The sequence below is a fragment of the Podarcis gaigeae genome, assembly GCF_964106915.1.
Source record: "Podarcis gaigeae genome assembly, chromosome: 2".
Lineage (NCBI taxonomy): Eukaryota > Metazoa > Chordata > Lepidosauria > Squamata > Lacertidae > Podarcis > Podarcis gaigeae.
The window spans coordinates 14,782,011-14,800,168 of record NC_139679.1 but is presented as its reverse complement, the minus strand read 5'-3'; the positions used below and the strand labels follow the sequence as shown (position 1 = coordinate 14,800,168).

At 45.0% G+C, this 18,158-nt stretch overlaps 1 protein-coding gene across 1 annotated transcript in view; it reads left to right on the top strand.

The window, feature by feature from the left end:
* MAP3K12 (mitogen-activated protein kinase kinase kinase 12) overlaps positions 1-18,158 on the top strand; it is a 107,777-nt gene that overhangs the window by 61,227 nt on the left and 28,392 nt on the right. Inside the window, exon 2 of the mRNA XM_083728834.1 lies at positions 14,961-15,459. Within this exon, the coding sequence (XP_083584960.1) occupies positions 14,997-15,459 (463 nt within the window). The 5' untranslated portion in view covers positions 14,961-14,996. The remainder of the gene's footprint in view (positions 1-14,960; positions 15,460-18,158) is intronic.

The following is an 18,158-nucleotide window of genomic DNA, read 5'->3' as shown; positions in this document are numbered from 1 at the left end:
GAAAACTGTAAGTGATTGAGTTAGTTAGCAGAGGAGAACCCCAGGTCTGCTATTACTCTTGGGAAGTGAATTTTGGCAGCCTTGGCTTTCCCAGCAGCGAAAGCAGCTCAGAAGGAAACAGGACTGTGGTTCCTGGAGTGCAGAGAAGAGATAAGGACTTTTGGCAACAAGAAGGACTCCTGTTGCCCAAGAGCAGGGCTGGGGAACCTGTGGCCTTCCAGCTGTTATTGTTGCGCCCTAGTCAGTATTCAAGGATGATGTGAATTGGAGTCCAAAAACACCAGGAGGGCCACAGATTGTCCCATTCCTGCTCAAGGGAAGCTAATGAGTTTTAGGGAGTAAAGAGGCAGGCACGCTCAAGGAAAACTCAGTTATCACAGTGACACTTGGGACTCTCTGATTACATTTCCGTCTTTGCTCTTTGCACCCATCAATCCAGTACCCTCACTTCTCTCTCTGCTCTACTCAGCTTTATATTTATTTCTGCCTGCAAGTTGTTAACCCTCCGTCCACATACGCCTCTCATTGTGCTTCACCTGGGCTGCAGATAGGAAGGTACACTTGATTATAACTTATCTTAAAGACAACTGTAAACAGTTAACATCGTTAGTAGGATTGGAATAGCACTTGTAGTTTAATGTTGATTCTGGACATAATGGAAGATGTAAAGGGTTTGGATTATCATAAAAGATGCAGGAGGAACTGATTAATAATTATTATTATTATAATTATTATTATAATAGGACCCACATAGGAGAGGATGGAAGTCCAGGAGATTCCTTGGAATCTTGTTTTTATTCTTTATGTTTGGCATATCTCTGTAAAATCTTACGTTGAAAAATCAAATAAATAAATTTATATATAAAAAAGAAGGTACGCTTGAATCCACTGTGAGAAACCCAAAATTCAAGAGAAGGTACAACAAGTCCTCAAGTGCCCCCCATATCCCTGTTGGTAGCAGCTCTGCATCTTACCCTCCATTCCTTAGGCCTGCCGGAGTTCTCTGCTTTGTCTGCCTCATACACCAAAAGCATAGCTGTCAACCGTCCCTTATTTGGTGGGAAACTCCCTTATCCTAGCACTGTGTCCCGCTCCTGTCCCTTATTGATGATGTCCCTTAAATTTCCAGGTTTCAAAGGAAGTAGCTCCTCTCCCTCCCTCCCTGCCGGCCAGGGAGGAGGGAGGCTCCAACTGTGTTGCTTGGCTGCGTTGCTCACCCAATAAGGAGTCTAAGAACGACTGGGGGGTGGAGCTTGCATGCCTTGTGCCGATCAAATCGGCCGCGTTGCCTGGGGACTCGCCTTTGCTCAGCGCTTCCCAGCGGAGAGGTGATGGTGGTTTTCCTTGCTGCATCCCCTTTGCTGGGTTGCTGTGCTGTGGGAACCACCACTTGAGGCTTTGTTTGGCCTCTGGCTGGGCTTTCTGCCTTTGGCTCGGAGGGGCTCAGAAGTTGAACGTACCTGTGCCTGGAAAATCCCTTATTTTGGCTGCTGATCCCTTATTTTTGAGGCTGCTGGACCGTTATTTTCAAATCTGTAAGTTGACAGCTATGACCAAGAGGGAGGTAGAAATCCATCTGTTTCCACCAGGAGTAACCTATGTCGTGCCTCCCAGATGTTGGATGACAGCTCCCATGATCCTTAACCCTTGACCATGGTGGCAGGAGCTGATGGGAGCTGGAGTTCAATAGCACCTTGAAGACACCATGTTTGCACACACTCATCCTCCCAAATCTTGCAGTCCTGTCTTTGCTTCATCTACATTCCCATTTGTATCTTGTCCGTCTTTCCCCCCCTCCCATCCAATCTATCCATCTTTGTTATTAATTCTCTCTGTCGTCTTCATTTGTCAGTGCCTTTTAATCTCTGAGGTCCAGTTGCTTGCAACCACAGCCCCTCCTCCAGTTAAAGCCATTCCCCTTTCTTTCCCGAAGACTGAATTCTGCCGTTAAAACTAATATTTGCTTGGTTACCATTCCTGAGAAGGGGGCCATGCTGAAACTAGCTTGCCAAAAGCAATCAAGGTTCCCTAAACTAGAATAAGCATGCCATCCTTCCACCCCAATGCATCCCGCTGATTGCACTGCTGAGAATCGGAATCAAAGCTGGTGTTCTGTAACGCTCTTGCCCACCTCATTTAATAATAATAATAAAAATGAATAAACTTATATGCTTCCCATCTGACTGGGTTGCCTCAGTCTGGGTGGCTCCCAACAAAAAACAGTAAAAACACAGTTTTGCTTCCTTGGTGAGATTTGGGGGAAGCCAAAATCAATTGAGAGAGTAGCCCCATTGTCTGGTGCCGCCCCTGATGCCACATGCTTCTACAAATGCCAGCTGCAAGGAGGCTCCCATGGGGCACTGGGCTTCATTTGCATACGCACAGTTTATGAGCCAATCACTAGCCTCACCAGAACTCTACAGGACAGTCACATGGGGGAGGGAGCAGAGAGAGAATATGTGCAGCCACTCCATCAGTCCTACAAAGCTTGAAGGAAAAAGTGGGTTTTTTCATGTATTGCCTCTTGGGACAGAACCCAGCCTTCTGTTATTAGTGACGGAAAGCCTGCTTTTCTGTGACTACCCAAGGCAAATATGAGCTAGTTCTCCCTGGTGTTTTGTGCATTGTCAGTAGAATTACGGGAGCTCTTTCTCCCATGCACATCATTGCCTGGGGTTGCATCTGAGTTCGGTGGATGGTCAGCTGTCACCTGGGTCCCAGTCTATCCCGCTGTGCCACAGTCTTCTTGCATGACCTTGGGCAAGGCCTCTAAGACTGGCTGGTCTTCAGTCAGTTCCCCCATTATGGGATAATACCCCTGGCCCTGCTTCTCATTAGAGAGGAGCAATGAGGATAAATCCTTTAAAGGCTATGAGTCAGTCCAGCTCTAAGGAGATGAAGGGCTGCATAAGCATATTAAAAAGTGAGAGAACCACGTACAGGGAAGGAGAATGAAGAGAAGAAAGGAGTCCTAAATATTGCAGTGGGATGGGTAATCTGTGAATACCCACTATGTAATAATCAGTATATGTGTTGCTTCTGTGTCTGAGCAGTTAAAAAGCTGGGCTATAGTCCAGCCAAAGTTAAGCATTTTTCAGTTATTCTAGTGGTGGAGTTAGGGGCATACAATATGGAGAAAATAATACATACCAACCTTTGAAGGTTGTTGTAAGACTTTGAAGGCAATGCAAGAGGAACAGTCACTAAAGCTCTAAATTAATGTGGTTTTTGTTGTCAGTATTATTAGGTGTTATTTACTGAAATTATAAGATCTTAAAAAGTCTTGGCTTTGGGTGGATTTGCCTGTTATGATTAGATAAGAATGCCCTTAAAACGAGTAAAAATGTCAGCATTCTTAGATAACCCCATTCTCTACAGAGCTGAGAATGACTTGAAAGTTTAGCATAGTTATACACCAACAGACGTTGACCTAATAGGCCAGGAGACAAGTTTATTAGGCCAAACGTCTGTAGGTGTATAAATATGCCAGTTTTTGAGGTAGACAGAAGTGTCGTCTTCCAGAAATAGTTGCCAGAGAAACCAGTTGTGCTATTTCTGTTACTGTAGCTGTATTGAAAATATATTCTTTGTATTCCCTTCTGGCTGCTGAAAAGTTCTGTGTGACCTAGAAATGTCCACAGTGCACCTACAGAAATTGATCTTGTTCTTTTCAATCACCTTGCTTTCTTTCAGCTTTCTCTATAGCTGAAAACGAGTCCCTTTCTTGCTAAGTAAGAATTCTATGTGACCCAAAAGTTCTCAGTGATTAATTCCATGTTGGCCAATTTCTTTTTTTTTCTTTCTTTCTTCTTTTGTTCATTTTGATCTTCTTGCTACTGCTGTCTTGGTTAGGTGGGGAAGAGTTCAGTGTAGCTCAAAAGATTGCAGAATACGGCAACTGCGAAAGTGGGGGAAATGATGTCACCTTGCTTGCACACACCCCTTAATCTATAAACATAATGGATAATCTGTGGCTAAGATACCACTTGAAAAGAAGAACTGGGCAAGGCTGGGATTAGAAGGATAAAAATGACGATTTGTCTCCTGCTCTTGTGACCTAGTCTCCATCCCACGATCTGTATTTGTTGTCTGAGCTGCTTATTTTTAGGCTTCAGCCTTGGGTCTTTGTCCAACCCAGCATTCCCCAACCCAGTGCCCTCTAGACGTTTTGGACTACAATTCCCATCATCCCATGCTGGCTAGGACTAATGGGAGTCATAGTCTAACAACACCTGAAAGATGCCAGGCTGAGGGAGGTTGGTATAGCCTATCTTTAATGCCCATCCTAAGTTTCAGCTTTACATTGTCTCAAACACAGTCTGGGCTTCAGGAAGTTAAGCACAAATGCACGCACACATATGCAGTTTTTCAAGGCCATGGCTTCCATGGACCTGATGCATGGCACTTTGTTCTGAGGTGTAGACTTTGTGTGTGTACCGGTGATTAGAAAAGAGCTTTCCCTTTTGAAAATGTATAAAAATGTGTCAAGTAATTGTTGGAGATGCAGAGACTCAGGAACTTTCTACCATATGTGGTGGATATGTAGGAAAATACAGGTATTCTGGGAGAGTATCCATGCAGAACTGCAAAAAAAATGCTAAAGATCTCTTTCAATAAAAAACCAGAGGCCTACCTCCTGGGGATAACAGATTTGGATATTCCACAAAAGAGGAAGGGTATCTTTTTATATTTGACGGCGGCAGCAAGAGTTCTGATTGTGGCAAAATGGAAGAGTAATGAAATCCCCTCTATGCAAGATTGGATCCAAAAGCTAACAGAATATGCCAAATTAGATGGTCTATCAGAAAAAATAAAGAATAAATCAAAACAGGAATTTGTTTCAAAATGGGAGGTTTTCAAAGAATATCTGAAAAATAAATATAGTAGTTTAAATTCTGTTGCAGCATTCGAGGAACTTCAGTAATAGTTGCAAGGTAGATATACGAAATTAGATATATTAAGAATAAGTTTAATTATGATAAAAGTGTGTATTGGCAATAAGTAACATGAAATCGAAATATGGAATAGATGGGAGGTTGGGTCTTTAGTGTTAAGACCAATATATGTTATATTGTTTGCTAAGAAAATTATGTGTCTATAGTTATTCCCATGTGTAATTTGGTATTTGTGTTTTTTTATTTTTTCTTGTTGTATCAATAAAAAATCTTAGAAAAAAAGAAAAGAGCTTTCCAGGCATATGCAGGTGAAAATGAAGGACAAGAGGAGTCACTAGACTGGCTGGGATACGCCAATGCCATTGTATCACCTAGTGATGTGGAATTGGCCCGTGAAAAGGTTTCCCTTTAGTAATGGCTTTGAGTCCTCTGCCGGATGGCAGTTCTGCTCAGAGTGCAGCCCAGATAAAAGAGGAGGACAGGTTCCAGGAACTGGAGGCTTCCCACAGCAGTCCTGGTGCCCCGCCGCTAGGGTAATGTAATCTATTTTGGTGCTCCCACGTTGGACGGGGCAAAATGATTCAAGCATGCAGGTTCCACAGAATTCTTCAGTGCAGAGGATGGAAAGGGAATGCTCCACATTCACTTAGCTAAGTGCTGTACTGGTGTACACGCCCTCTTCTCCTGTCATGGCTGCCACCACAGAGTGAATTCAAACAGTGCTCAAAAACCTAAAAATACCAGGAGCGCTTCTGATATTAATCATCTCTATTTGTACGTTCAGGGCAGGAGTAAGGAAGAGAGCAGGAAATAACCAATTGCAGTGACGTGTCTTCACCATTTCTGAAGCACCTCTTCAGATCTGGATAAATACAGGTTTCTGACTTTCCACATGTGATTGGCAGGATGCAAATTTAAAAACCTGTGCATGCGCTAAGGACACCCTCTGCTTGCTCCTTTAAGTTGTGGATAGGAAGGGGATGTGTTTCAGAAGCAACCCCAATAGCCAACTCATGAGAGAATACACAAACAACAAAGGAGGCAGATGGTGGATGAATTCAGCACCATGGAGAGAGCTTGGGCCACAGAGAAAGCTGTGAATCAAGGGCATAGCGCTACCTGCATGACAAATTTAATACACCAGTTCCAAGTGACTCCCAACAGAAACATTTGGGAGACTGTAAATATCTGGGGCACCAGTCAGAGAGAGAAGAGGTTTTAGCCCTACCCCCACCTCACCCTATCTTTCAGATCACTTGTAATTATGGGAGCATTTTTAAGTTTAATATTGGGATAAATATGCCTATGATTATGATTTCTTAGATGCAAACTCCACAAACTGAATGGCTATTATTACACTTTTTAAAAATGGGCCTGTATACTGAGAGTATGCGTTCCAAAGGCCCAAACTCTTCTGTTTTAAATATGAAAGAAAGGTGACTGGCATATAACCATATGTATGTAATTGCAACATATTTTTACAAATCTGCCTCCCCACCCCCCAAAAAAAACCCCACTTGAAAGGTTTATAAACTATCCAATACTGGTCTTACTCAGAGAAGACCCACTGAAATTAATAGACATGATGAACTTAGGTTGATTAATTTTCCTTTGAGTAAAACGTTTTTGGAGACCACTCTGAATTTTGAGTATAGTCAACGCTGGGCTTTTGAAACCTTTCTAACAATGCTGCTATGCTCATCCCTGAAAAGAGAATCCTTAGGATTTTTGTTCTTCAAAGAGATGGAGAGTGATCCCACAGGAGCAGGCTTTGTGCCTGCTGCTTTAAACTCAACCACATGGCAGCTTGCTTGGTGCAGGAAGCCACTGATCAGGAATAATGTGCTGTGTGCAGACTGATGCATGCAAACCTTTCTCGGGCAGGTGTCCAAGAATTAGGACAGTTCTTCTCTTTTTTTTTTTAAGTAATATTTATTAAATTTTCCAATAAGAACATACAAGTACAAAACAACTACAATGAAAACAAACACAAACAAAAAACAACAAGTATAATTTCAAAACTTATTTTCTCAACCTTATTTCCCCGACTTCCTCATACCTCACCGTTTTGTATTCTAGTTTCATTATCCCATCAGCAACTCCATTCCCTTATTTCCCAAAGGTTTTTTACTAATTCCATTCCTTTTCTTACTCTAATGTCTCTGAAAACCAATATTTTTAAGTCCATGTCAATCTACCATTCTTTAATCTTATAATATTTATTAAGATAGTCCTTAAATTTCTTCCAATCTTCTTCCACTGTCTCTTTCTCCTGGTCTCGGATTCTGCCCGTCATCTCTGCAAGTCCCATGTAGTCTGTCATCTTCATCTGCCATTCTTCCAGAGTGGGTAGATCTGATGTCTTCCAATACTTTGCGATAAGGATCCTTGCTGCTGTTGTGGCATACAAAAACAAATTTCTGTCCTTCTTTAACACCACATGGCTGACCATACCCAGGAGAAAGGCCTCTGGTTTCTTCAGGAAAGTGTATTTAAACATCTTTTTCATTTCATTGTATATCATTTCCCAGAAAGCCTTAATTAGGACAGTTCTTCTCATCCTGAAACCCTGCATAGGTAGGCAGGCAGGCAGGCAGGCAGGCATTTTTCTATTTATTTACTCCATAGAATTATAGCCTGCTTCGCAGCTCACATTCATACAAATAGATGCATTAAAAACAACACAATAACAAGAAAACAAAAGAGTTGGTTATCCATTCATTCCTTTATTAACAAGCAAACAAAAGAGTTTAGTTAGAGCATGATCAAGTGTCGACTGTTTTTTCCCCTCATTATTGAAAATATTAATAGATGCTCTGCTGACAGACGTCATCTGGATCATTACTGTGGTGGTGCTCTTGTTGTTGTTGTCACCGCCTCCTGCCTCTGTCTTGCCCTTTCTTGCAGGGCAATTAAGGACACAACTAGAGCTTTGGTGGACCAGGCCAAAGGCCCATCTAAGTCAGCATCCTATAGAAAGGCCATAAGCAGGACATGAGTGCAGCATGTCCTGTGGTTTCTGGCAACTTGTATTCAGGCAGATGGCACCGTGACAAGAAAGAGGGCAGTCCTGTTGGACCTGAAGCTGCCACCTGTGTTCCTCTTCCCTTTGCTCCTTAAATCACCTAACGGTCCTTCCACAATTCTCCTTGACACTTGGCAAGCACATGATGGCAGCAAGTGGAGCCAAACCATCTTCTCCAACCTGGAGTTGACAAAGGACAGAGAGATCCTCCTTGGTTTCTATGGTGGGGGGTTTTTTGGGGGGGGTGTTTCCAAAGCTCAGTACAACTGTGTGCATGTGCTGCCGAGACCATATAACACTGGTCTTGAAAGACCTACATTGGCTCCCTGGACGTTTCCGAGCACAATTCAAAGTGTTGGTGCTGACCTTTAAAGCCCTAAACAGCCTCAGCCTGGTATATCTGAAGGAGCGTCTCTACTCTCATCGTTCCTCCCAGACACTGAGGTCCAGCTCCAAGGGCCCTTTGGCAGTTCCCTCCCTGCAATAAGTGAGGCTACAGGGAACCAGGCAGAGGGCCTTCTCAGTGGTGGCGCCTGCCCTGTGGAACGCCCTCCCATCAGATATCAAGGAAATAAGCAAGTATCTGAATTTTAGAAGACATCTGAAGGCAGCCCTGTATAGGGAAATTTTTCATGTTTGATGTTTTATTGTTTTTAATACAGTGGTACCTCGGGTTACATGCGCTTCAGGTTACAGACGCTTCAAGTTACAGACTCTGCTAACCCAGAAATAGTACCTCGGGTTAAGAACTTTGCTTCAGGATGAGAACAGAAATCGCATGGCGGCGGTGCAGCAGCAGTGGGAGGCCCCGTTAGTTAAAGTGTCACCTCAGGTTAAGAACAGTTTCAGGTTAAGAACGGACCACCAGAACGAATTATGTTATTAACCCGAGGTACCACTGTATTCTGTTTGAAGCTGCCCAAAGGGGCTGGGGAAACCCAGCCAGGTGGGCGGGCTAGAAATAATAAATGATGATGATGATGCAAAAATCACAATGTGGGGAAAACCATGAAGCCAGCCAATGCCTCTACATGGTTCCATCTTTATTTCAGACATTGTGATATATTGGCATCAGTATGTCGCAGTGTTTAGCTGGTGATATATCGCGATGTTGTAAACCAGATATCGCCCAGCCCCAGTTGCAACCGACAGCACACCATTGCAGTGGGGCATCTACTGCATCCGGATGTTATTGGGCCATGACTTGAATATCAGCAATCCAGGCTGAGGATCTGATGTCTGACATCATCAGGAGGGCCATATGGTCCCCATCCTTGGTTGAGAGCATGAGTTATGAGCTCAATTTGCAGCTCAGCCATGAACTCACCAGATGGGCTCGCACATTCTCTGCCACATGGGGAGAATAAATGCTGACCTTCCTTTCTGAACACGTGCTCTTTCCTCCTGTATTGTAATACAAACCAAGGTGCTTGTTGCAAGCATTGCTGAGATGATCTGCACAAAAGGGTCAATACAAATGCTAAAGTTTATTCAAATCTTACAAATTTAAGAATTTCAAATCTTTCAAATCAGAATCAGTGAAGGTGGTGAAGGTCCTGTGTAAGTGCCTGGAGGCGGTTGGAGGATGGATGGCGGCTAATGGATCGAGGTTGAATCCTGACAAGACAGAAGTACTGTTCTTGGGGGCCAGGGGGCGGGCTGGTGTGGAGAACTCCCTGGTCCTGAATGGGGTAACTGTGCCCCTGAAGGACCAGGTGTGCAGCCTGGGAGTCATTTTGGACTCACAGCTGTCCATGGAGGCACAGGTCAATTCTGTGTCCAGGGCAGCTGTTTATCAACTCCATCTGGTACGCAGGCTGAGACCCTACCTGCCCGCTGACTGCCTCGCCAGAGTGGTGCATGCTCTAGTTATCTCCCGCTTGGACTACTGCAATGCGCTCTACGTGGGTGACCCGGAAACTACAACTAATCCAGAAAGCAGCAGCAAGACTGGTGATTGGGGGCGGCCGCTGAGACCACATAACACCAGTCTTGAAAGACCTACATTGGCTCCCAGTACGTTTCCAAGCACAACTCAAAGTGTTGGTGTTGATCTTTAAACGCTTAAACAGCCTCGGCCCAGTATACCTGAAGGAGCGTCTCCACCCCCATTGTTCTGCCCGGATGCTGAGGTCCAGCGCCGAGGGCCTTCTGGCAGTTCCCTCATTGCGAGAAGCAAAGCTACAGGGAACCAGGCAGAGGGCCTTCTCGGTAGTGGCTTCCGCCCTGCCCTGTGGAACGCCCTCCCACCAGATGTCAAAGAGACAAACAACTACCTGACATTCAGAAAACATTCAGGGAAGTTTTTAATGTGTGAGATCTTAGTGTATTTTTGGTCTTTGTGGAAGCCGCCCAGAATGGCTGGGGAAACCCAGCCAGATGGGCGGGGTAGAAATAAATTATTATTATTATTATTATTATTATTATTATTATTATTATTATTAAATCTTACAGATCTTATGATAAATGTTTGATCTTGGGGTTTAGGGAATGATATTCATGGCTGGTCATCTAGCTTTGCACATATACATGTACAGCTGTGCAAGGAGGAGGCAGGTATGATACATTTAGAAGATTTTTCTTGTGATTAATGTAGCACCATCAGTAAATGCTTTTCTCTGGCACACACACACACGATCCTTTGTGTTCCTTAGCTTTTCAACAGCCTTGTTCTTCTTTTTCTTCTGAAAAGGACCAAGATATATTGCATCTAGGTGGGGTTTTTTCCCCCCAAGTGAGAGATTTTTTTTCCCTTGAAAAATAATGGCAATTGACAGCCTTGGGATATGAGAAGAACTGATTGCTTTGGGGCCCCATCTAAGGCTAGAATCAGATGTAGAATTTCCTTTGCACATCATAAAACCCTGGCCTTGATCTCCCAGAAGAAGGAAACCAGCAAAACCACCTCTCCACAGGCTCTCAACATGCTGTCTCGGCACACAGATGTTTCCATCAAAAGACTGCTTCCCGCTGTCTTTTTTTTAATTTTATTTAAACAAAACCCTCCCCCACCTCCATCACTTCTGATGGACTTTGAATTCTTTTCATCTGACATATGCCTGTCATCTTCTGTTTGCCATTTAATATAAAATATCCAAAACTTGTTTGTTCTACCTTTGGTTTCTTGATCCTATCAAGGCCATATCTGCAACGGAGGCTTCTCTGCCAGGGCTAATAGCAAGAAGAATTCTTTTTTAAAAAAACAACACAAAAAACCCTGCCTCTATGCCTCAGTTCTGATCCGATAAGGTCTCACAAGGGCTGTTATTTACAGTATTAGAAAGATTCACCAAATATTGTGTGGTACATTCAGCATCCTGTCGAGTTTGGCCCTCTTGCTTGCAATTAATTTTAAATATTAACATTTCTCCTATTAGGAATATTAGGAACAAGGTGATAAATAAATGGGTAGCCATTTTTGAAAAGGCAGCCTGACTAAAGCATGCCAATTTTTTACTTTATATGTTTACATGCTACCTTTCCACATGATAGTCTGAAAGGTGGGTAACATAAATATATAAAATACCATTCAGATTTTTTTTAAAAAAAAACCCACAACCCATCATACTAAGGGTTGAAGCAAACGCTTATGCTACACAGAGTAGACCTACTGAAGTTATTGGACATAGCTAACATAGTTGGCTACAACCCTAAAAGTGTAAGTCTATTCAGAAATAGGTCCCATGCAGTTCCACTGGGCTTATTCCTAGGTAAACAGATAGAGGATTGCAGCCTTAAACACATAAAAATAATGAGAGTCAAGCAAGGATGAGACTCAAAGCTGAACATTTGATCAACTGAATTGCAAAGGTGGTGTGTGTGTGTGTGTGTGTGTGTGTGTGTCCGTCCATTCCTGCAGCTGAGAGATGCCCTGAGAGTTCTTCTTTTATTCTTTTATCCGTCTTCGCTTTCTGATGCTAAACTTCTTTTTCTTGCTCACTGCTCTGATCGCGTAATCCCCTTGGCACTTTTAAGACTGTCTTTGTTGGTTTCGCCATGCACTATATTAACATGAAAGCTTCTTAGCATCCTTTTTAAAGGCCTTGTGTCCTTTTCCTTCTGGCTTTCCATTAAGCGTCCCATTTCTTCCAGGCCAGCAATTCCATCTCCTTAATCAGTCCATTTGTTTGGGGCTCCCATACATGCCTTGTAGCTTTTACCCAGGCCACCCTGCTCATCCTCAGGCCTGATTTACTCCCTCCCTCTCTTTCCAATCTCCTTTGGTAAGGTTTCTTTTACATTGTCCATATGCAAGTCCCTTTTTGAGATCTGCCTTTGTTACACTGCTTCCGGGGAACCAATTTTAGATGAAAGCCTCTGAACTGTTTCTCCTAGCAGCCATTTTTAACTTGTGTTATGCTGCAGCCGCTTTGCATTTAACTGCTGCTGAAATCAGCTAGGGCCTGTACCAAAGGACTTTCAGGCTCCTTTAGATGGACTGGAGAAGGTTAGGGAACATCACGGCATATTGAAAGGGGCTCCTTAAGCAGAGTGGGAAGACAAATGCCTTTGAGCTACAGAAAGAGCAGCTAGAAGTACCAAGTTCCTCCTTGTCCCAACAAAGGGGACCTGCAGCTACAGTTCTGCAATTTTTAATTAAGCCATTTTGTCCATGCCATCACAAACAACCACCAGACCCGCCCTCCCCCCTGGCTGGAGACCCAGGAAAGTCACCACTGCCCGTCAAAGTAGTAGTGTTGTCTAGTTCAATGGCTAGTTCATTGTTGTTGTTTAGTCGTTTAGTCGTGTCCGACTCTTCGTGACCCCCTGGACCAGAGCACGCCAGGCACTCCTGTCTTCCACTGCCTCCCGCAGTTTGGTCAAACTCATGTTGGTAGCTTCGAGAACACTATCCAACCATCTCGTCCTCTATCGTCCCCTTCTCCTTGTGCCCTCCATCTTTCCCAACATCAGGGTCTTTTCCAGGGAGTCTTCTGTTCTCATGAGGTGGCCAAAGCATTGGAGTCTCAGCTTCAGGATCTGTCCTTCCAGTGAGCACTCAGGGCTGATTTCCTTCAGCATGGATAGGTTTGATCTTCTTGCAGTCCATGGGACTCTCAAGAGTCTCCTCCAGCACCATAATTCAAAAGCATCAGTTCTTCGGCGATCAGCCTTCTTTATGGTCCAGCTAGTTCATTGGTGTTGCTTTAAATTGGGGAAAGGGGCCGGGCTAAATGAATGAATACATAAGCAACGACTAATGAATGACTCAAATAGTGGCTTAGGAAGGAGACTTAACAGGAAAGAGTGTTGACTGGCTTATAGCCTAGGATCTAATATCAAACAATATGCAAACTCATACAATACCAGTGGCTGGTTCTTGGAGCAAAAAGAGACGCATTAGAAGCATTTCTGCTGGGGTTGATGGGGGAAGAAATTGCGAGAGCAGAGCAAAGACTATTTCTGTATTCCACAGTTGCGGCAAGAACTTTATTAGCCCAATAGTGGAAATTGCAGGAAATACCAACGATTGCGGAGTGGCAGGCGAAAATGATGGACTATGCAGAATTGGCAAAACTGACTTGCAGGGTAAGGAATCAGGAGGACATAAAATTCCAGGGAATCTGGAGTAAATTTATTGATTACATTAATAATCATTGTAAAAGTTTGAAGACACTAGCAGGACAGAAATAATTCTCAAGACATGGACTTTACAGTTTAAGTTACAAATATGAGATATAGATTGGGAATAGAAAGCTTGTTGAAGGGGGGGAGGAAGTCTTAAGATCGGCAAAGCATGGAAAGATTGGATTGGTGATGTAAATTGAAATTATTGTTTGATGAGAAAATGAATAAAAACAATATTTTAAAAAGCGTACATCTGGAAATAAAGGGGAGGGAATCACAACAGAAATGTGTTGGACGGGAGAAAGATGCAGCAATCCACACACGCGGCAATTCTTCACTCACAATCACCTCCTGTTGAGGTTGAAATACAGTGGTACCTCGGGTTACAGACACTTCAGGTTACGGACTCCGCTAACCCAGAAATAGTACCTTGGGTTAAGAACTTTTCTTCAGGATGAGAACAGAAATCGGGCTCAGGTGGCGCAGCAGCAGCGGGAGGCCCCATTAGCTAAAGTGGTGCTTCGGGTTAAGAAAAGTTTCAGGTTAAAAACGGACCACCAGAACGAATTCAGTACTTAACCCGAGGTACCACCGTACATGCACTTGTAAGTCACGTGCAGTTTTTCTCCTTGAGCTGTTCCCTGCAGGCGGTTCTGCAGCAGTCGAATGAAAAGGGACTTCTGCGATGCGCAGCAACCCGGCAGGATTATGGGATATAAGATGTAACTAACTCTATGATCCAATTCCCTTTTGATATCCAGGCTCAGAATATAGTTATTAATACAGTGGTACCTCGGGTTACATACTCTTCAGGTTACAGACTCTGCTAACCCAGAAATAGTACCTCAGGTTAAGAACTTTGCTTCAGGATGAGAACAGAAATCGTGCTCCGGTGGCATGGCGGCAGCAGAAGGCCCCATTAGCTACAGTGGTCTTCAGGTTAAGAACAGTTTCAGGTTAAGAACAGACCACCGGAACGAATTTAGTACTTAACCTGAGGTACCAGTGTATGTCAAAACGTTGCTCTTCAAATCTGACAAACTCAGTAATGCTAAGGTAAAGGGACCCCTGACCGTTAGGTCCAGTCGTGGATGACTCCAGGGTTGCAGCGCTCATCTCGCTTTATTGGCTGAGGGAGCCGGCATACAGCTTCCGCATCATGTGGCCAGCATGACTAAGCCACTTCTGGCGAACCAGAGAAGCGCATGGAAACGCCATTTACCTTCCTGCTGGAGTGGTACCTATTTATCTACTTGCACTTTGACGTGCTTTCAAACTGCTAGGTTGGCAGGAGCAGGGACTGAGCAGCGGGAGCTCACCCCATTGCGGCGATTTGAAACGCTGACCTTCTGATCAGCAAGTCCTAGGCTCTGTGGTTTAACCCACAGCGCCACCCGTGTCCCATCTCAGTAATGCTATTGGTAGTCCTATTCACCATGCTTTCTTTTTGTCTCTATCTCTTTCCCCCTTAGGGACTAGCTGGACATTACCTCAAGCTAGACGCCGTCATGGCCTGCCTCCACGAGACTCGCACACCTTCTCCATCCTTTGGCAGTTTCAACACCATCTTGACGGAGAGCTCCCTCCGCAAGCTGGACCCCGACGCCTCGGACTGCACCCCTGAGAAGGACCTGACGCCCACCCAGTGTGTGCTGAGGGATGTGCTGCCCATCGACGGGGGTGGAGACAGGGGCAGTGGGCACAGCCCGAGTCCCAGCGAAGAGGCACACGACCAGTTTGCCAACAGCGTGTTGCAGCTCCACGAGAACGAAGCTGGTGGGGGAGGCGGGGCTGGGGCAGGGGCCGGCCCCGGGAACCCCGAGGTGCGGCCTACCCGTTACCACGCCGACCAAGTACGGATCCACTGCCACACAGGGAGTGGCTTCCTGGAAGGCCTGTTTGGTTGCCTCAAGCCTGTCTGGACCATGATTGGCAAGGCGTATTCCACTGAACACAAACAGCAACAGGAAGGTGAGGAGACAGTGTTGGGCATTAAAGGAATCTTAGTGTGATAGGAACAACAATGGAAGGGGGCAGAGTACGTCCTTTGTGTGCAAGAAAGTCCTGGATGTGATCACCTATTTTTTTATTATTATTTAAACATATTACCGGATTTTCCGCTCTATAGGATGCACCCGACCTTAGGACGCACCTTTTTTAGAGGGAGAGAACAAGAAAAAAAAAATTCTCCCCCTCTCTGCGCAGCACCCCTTCCATTTCTCCTGCCGCTTCGCTGAAGGGGCACTGCGCAGAGAGGGGGAGAATTTTTTTTTCTTGTTCTCCCCCTCTAAAACAAGGTGCGTTCAGTGCGTTCAGTGAAGGCAACCCGAAGCCTCCAGAGCGCGGCGGGAGTTCCTTTCGGGGAGCAGCGGAAAGGCTGCGAGCTTGGCGGGCTGGCGGGGGAAGCCCTGGTTCCCCCCCCCCAGCCCCAGGGATCACACATTCACTCTATAAGACACACAGACATTTCCCCTTAGATTTTAAGAGGAAAAAAGTGTGTCTCATGGAGCGAAAAACACAGTGCTTTTTATTTTCTTACACCAGGGGTCTCCAAGCTTTCCTTGCCTCAGGCCAGTGTCTCCAGCGACAATTGCGCGGCGGGCCAGAGGACAGGGGAGCGCGCCTACATACGCTATTTCCAGTGCACATCCGGATTGGAGGAGGCCTGTGCCCATGCACACAAGATATTTTTGGTGCTCCTCCAACCCGGAAGTGGGTCCTCACGCTGCACCGCACCGCACCACTAAGACCGCGGGGGTTGCTGCGGGCCAGATAAACGAGTCCCTCATGCCTTATCCAGCCCCCGGATCATAGGTTGGTGACCCCTGGCTTACACCATTCAAAGTAAGCAATAAATAAGCAGTAAGTAAGCCACTTTCCAGCATTCCAGGTTTGTTCAACCATGCAGTTGTGACGCTAATAGCTCCCCCAGATGACCTGTTTATCGAGCATTCATCCTGATTTGCTTGCACAAAGTTTACATGGTGGTTAGATTATATCTGGCCTTTATTGCACATTCGTTCCGATTTGTTTGTGAGGCGGTTAATGCAACAAAGAGCATTCATCTTGATTTTCTTGTGGGGTGTTTGCACATTTTCCTGTTAGTTCATCCCACACTTTTCTGTACATTCCTTCTCAACTGCAAAAAGTATGGGATTTTTTTTGGTTTGATTTTGAAAAAGCAGATTTGTAGCTCCAGAGTGACATGACCGTTTAAGAATGCACTTTAAAGGTGGGAACCTAAAGTTTGGCGGGTGCTTGAATTTGTCCCACAAATCTGAAAGTGCCCTAAATCAGACGTGGTTGCAGCAGGGATGTTATGTACCACTTTGGCCAGAGTCCATTCGTCTGCCCTGTGATCTTTCTGGCACATTCCTGCCCAGACAAACACGGCAACGCCAACCTCTCAGGTGGCGTCTGTGCCCAGGCATGGCTTCAGCCAGCTTCACTGGTTATATAACTTGAGATGCAAAGTGCATCCTTGGGAGAATCAGTCTCCATCCTGGGGACATTCAGTGGTCAGGGATTGCTGCAATGCGCTCCACCTGGGATTGCCTTAGGGACGGCGGCTGATCCAGAACGCAGCCATTAGACTCTTAATGTTTTCTAGCCAAAGGGGTTGCATTGCATACTTCTCTCCTGAAAAGATCTGCACTATTTGCCAGTTTGCTTCTGGGCCCAAGTCAAAGTGCTGTTTTCGACCACCGAAGCCTTCAGTTAAATAACTGTTTATTTAATGTGAGCTGCTCCAGTTAACCTGCAAATACAAAGAACTGCAGGGAGAAGGAACATCCTCTAGCAGCGTGTACCTAACCATTGTAATATAGATTGGGTGCGTGCACCTGCCAAGATGGGTTTTGTTACAAATCCCGTGGGGAGATTTTTCGTCCCAGACGGTAATTGTGGTAGGTGTTGCTTACTTGAATTCATTCTCAATACTCCAGGCTTGTTAAACAGGGCAGCTTAACCCTTTCCCTACGGTGAGGTGCGTTGATTGCTTACCATGCAAATAGATGTAAGGTGAGGAACAGGATTGGATGAATGGCTGCTGATGTCACTCATTGGGATTAAGCTGCCTCATACTGAGTCAGGCCATTGGTCAGTCTAGCTCAGGCCTACAATGACTGGCAGATGCTGGCTAGTTTTTCAGACTGTTCTCTCTCAACCCTACCTAAAGATGCTGGGGTTTAAATCTGGGACCTTTTGCATGCAGATAAGGTGATCTACTGCTCAGCTACACCCCTACATCTGGGAAAAGTACTGCCATGCAGCTTATAGACAGAAGAGGCGTATGGGGGCCCCCTTACAGAATTCCCCAAGCAAAGGCTTACCTTTCCTTGCCTCTCAGTTTTCTGATGATGCCTCTTCCCATTGGCTACCCCTTCTCTAGAGTCTGCCAGTTGTGGCCTCCCCTGGCCTTGCAGCTTTGTCAGCTGGCAGCCCTAAGGACTAAAAAGTAGGGTGGGTGTTGGGCATTTCACCTGTTGATGATCTCACACCATCCAAGTGAATGTGGACCATCCTTTTATTACGATGCTGGCGTCTGTGTTCATACACAAGAGGTCATCAGCCCATTTTCTCTCACCTGTGGTCTTCTGAAACAAATAGGACAGGTATCTCCAGCTGTTACAACTGAATGCCTCTTACATACAGTGGTACCTTGGTACTCG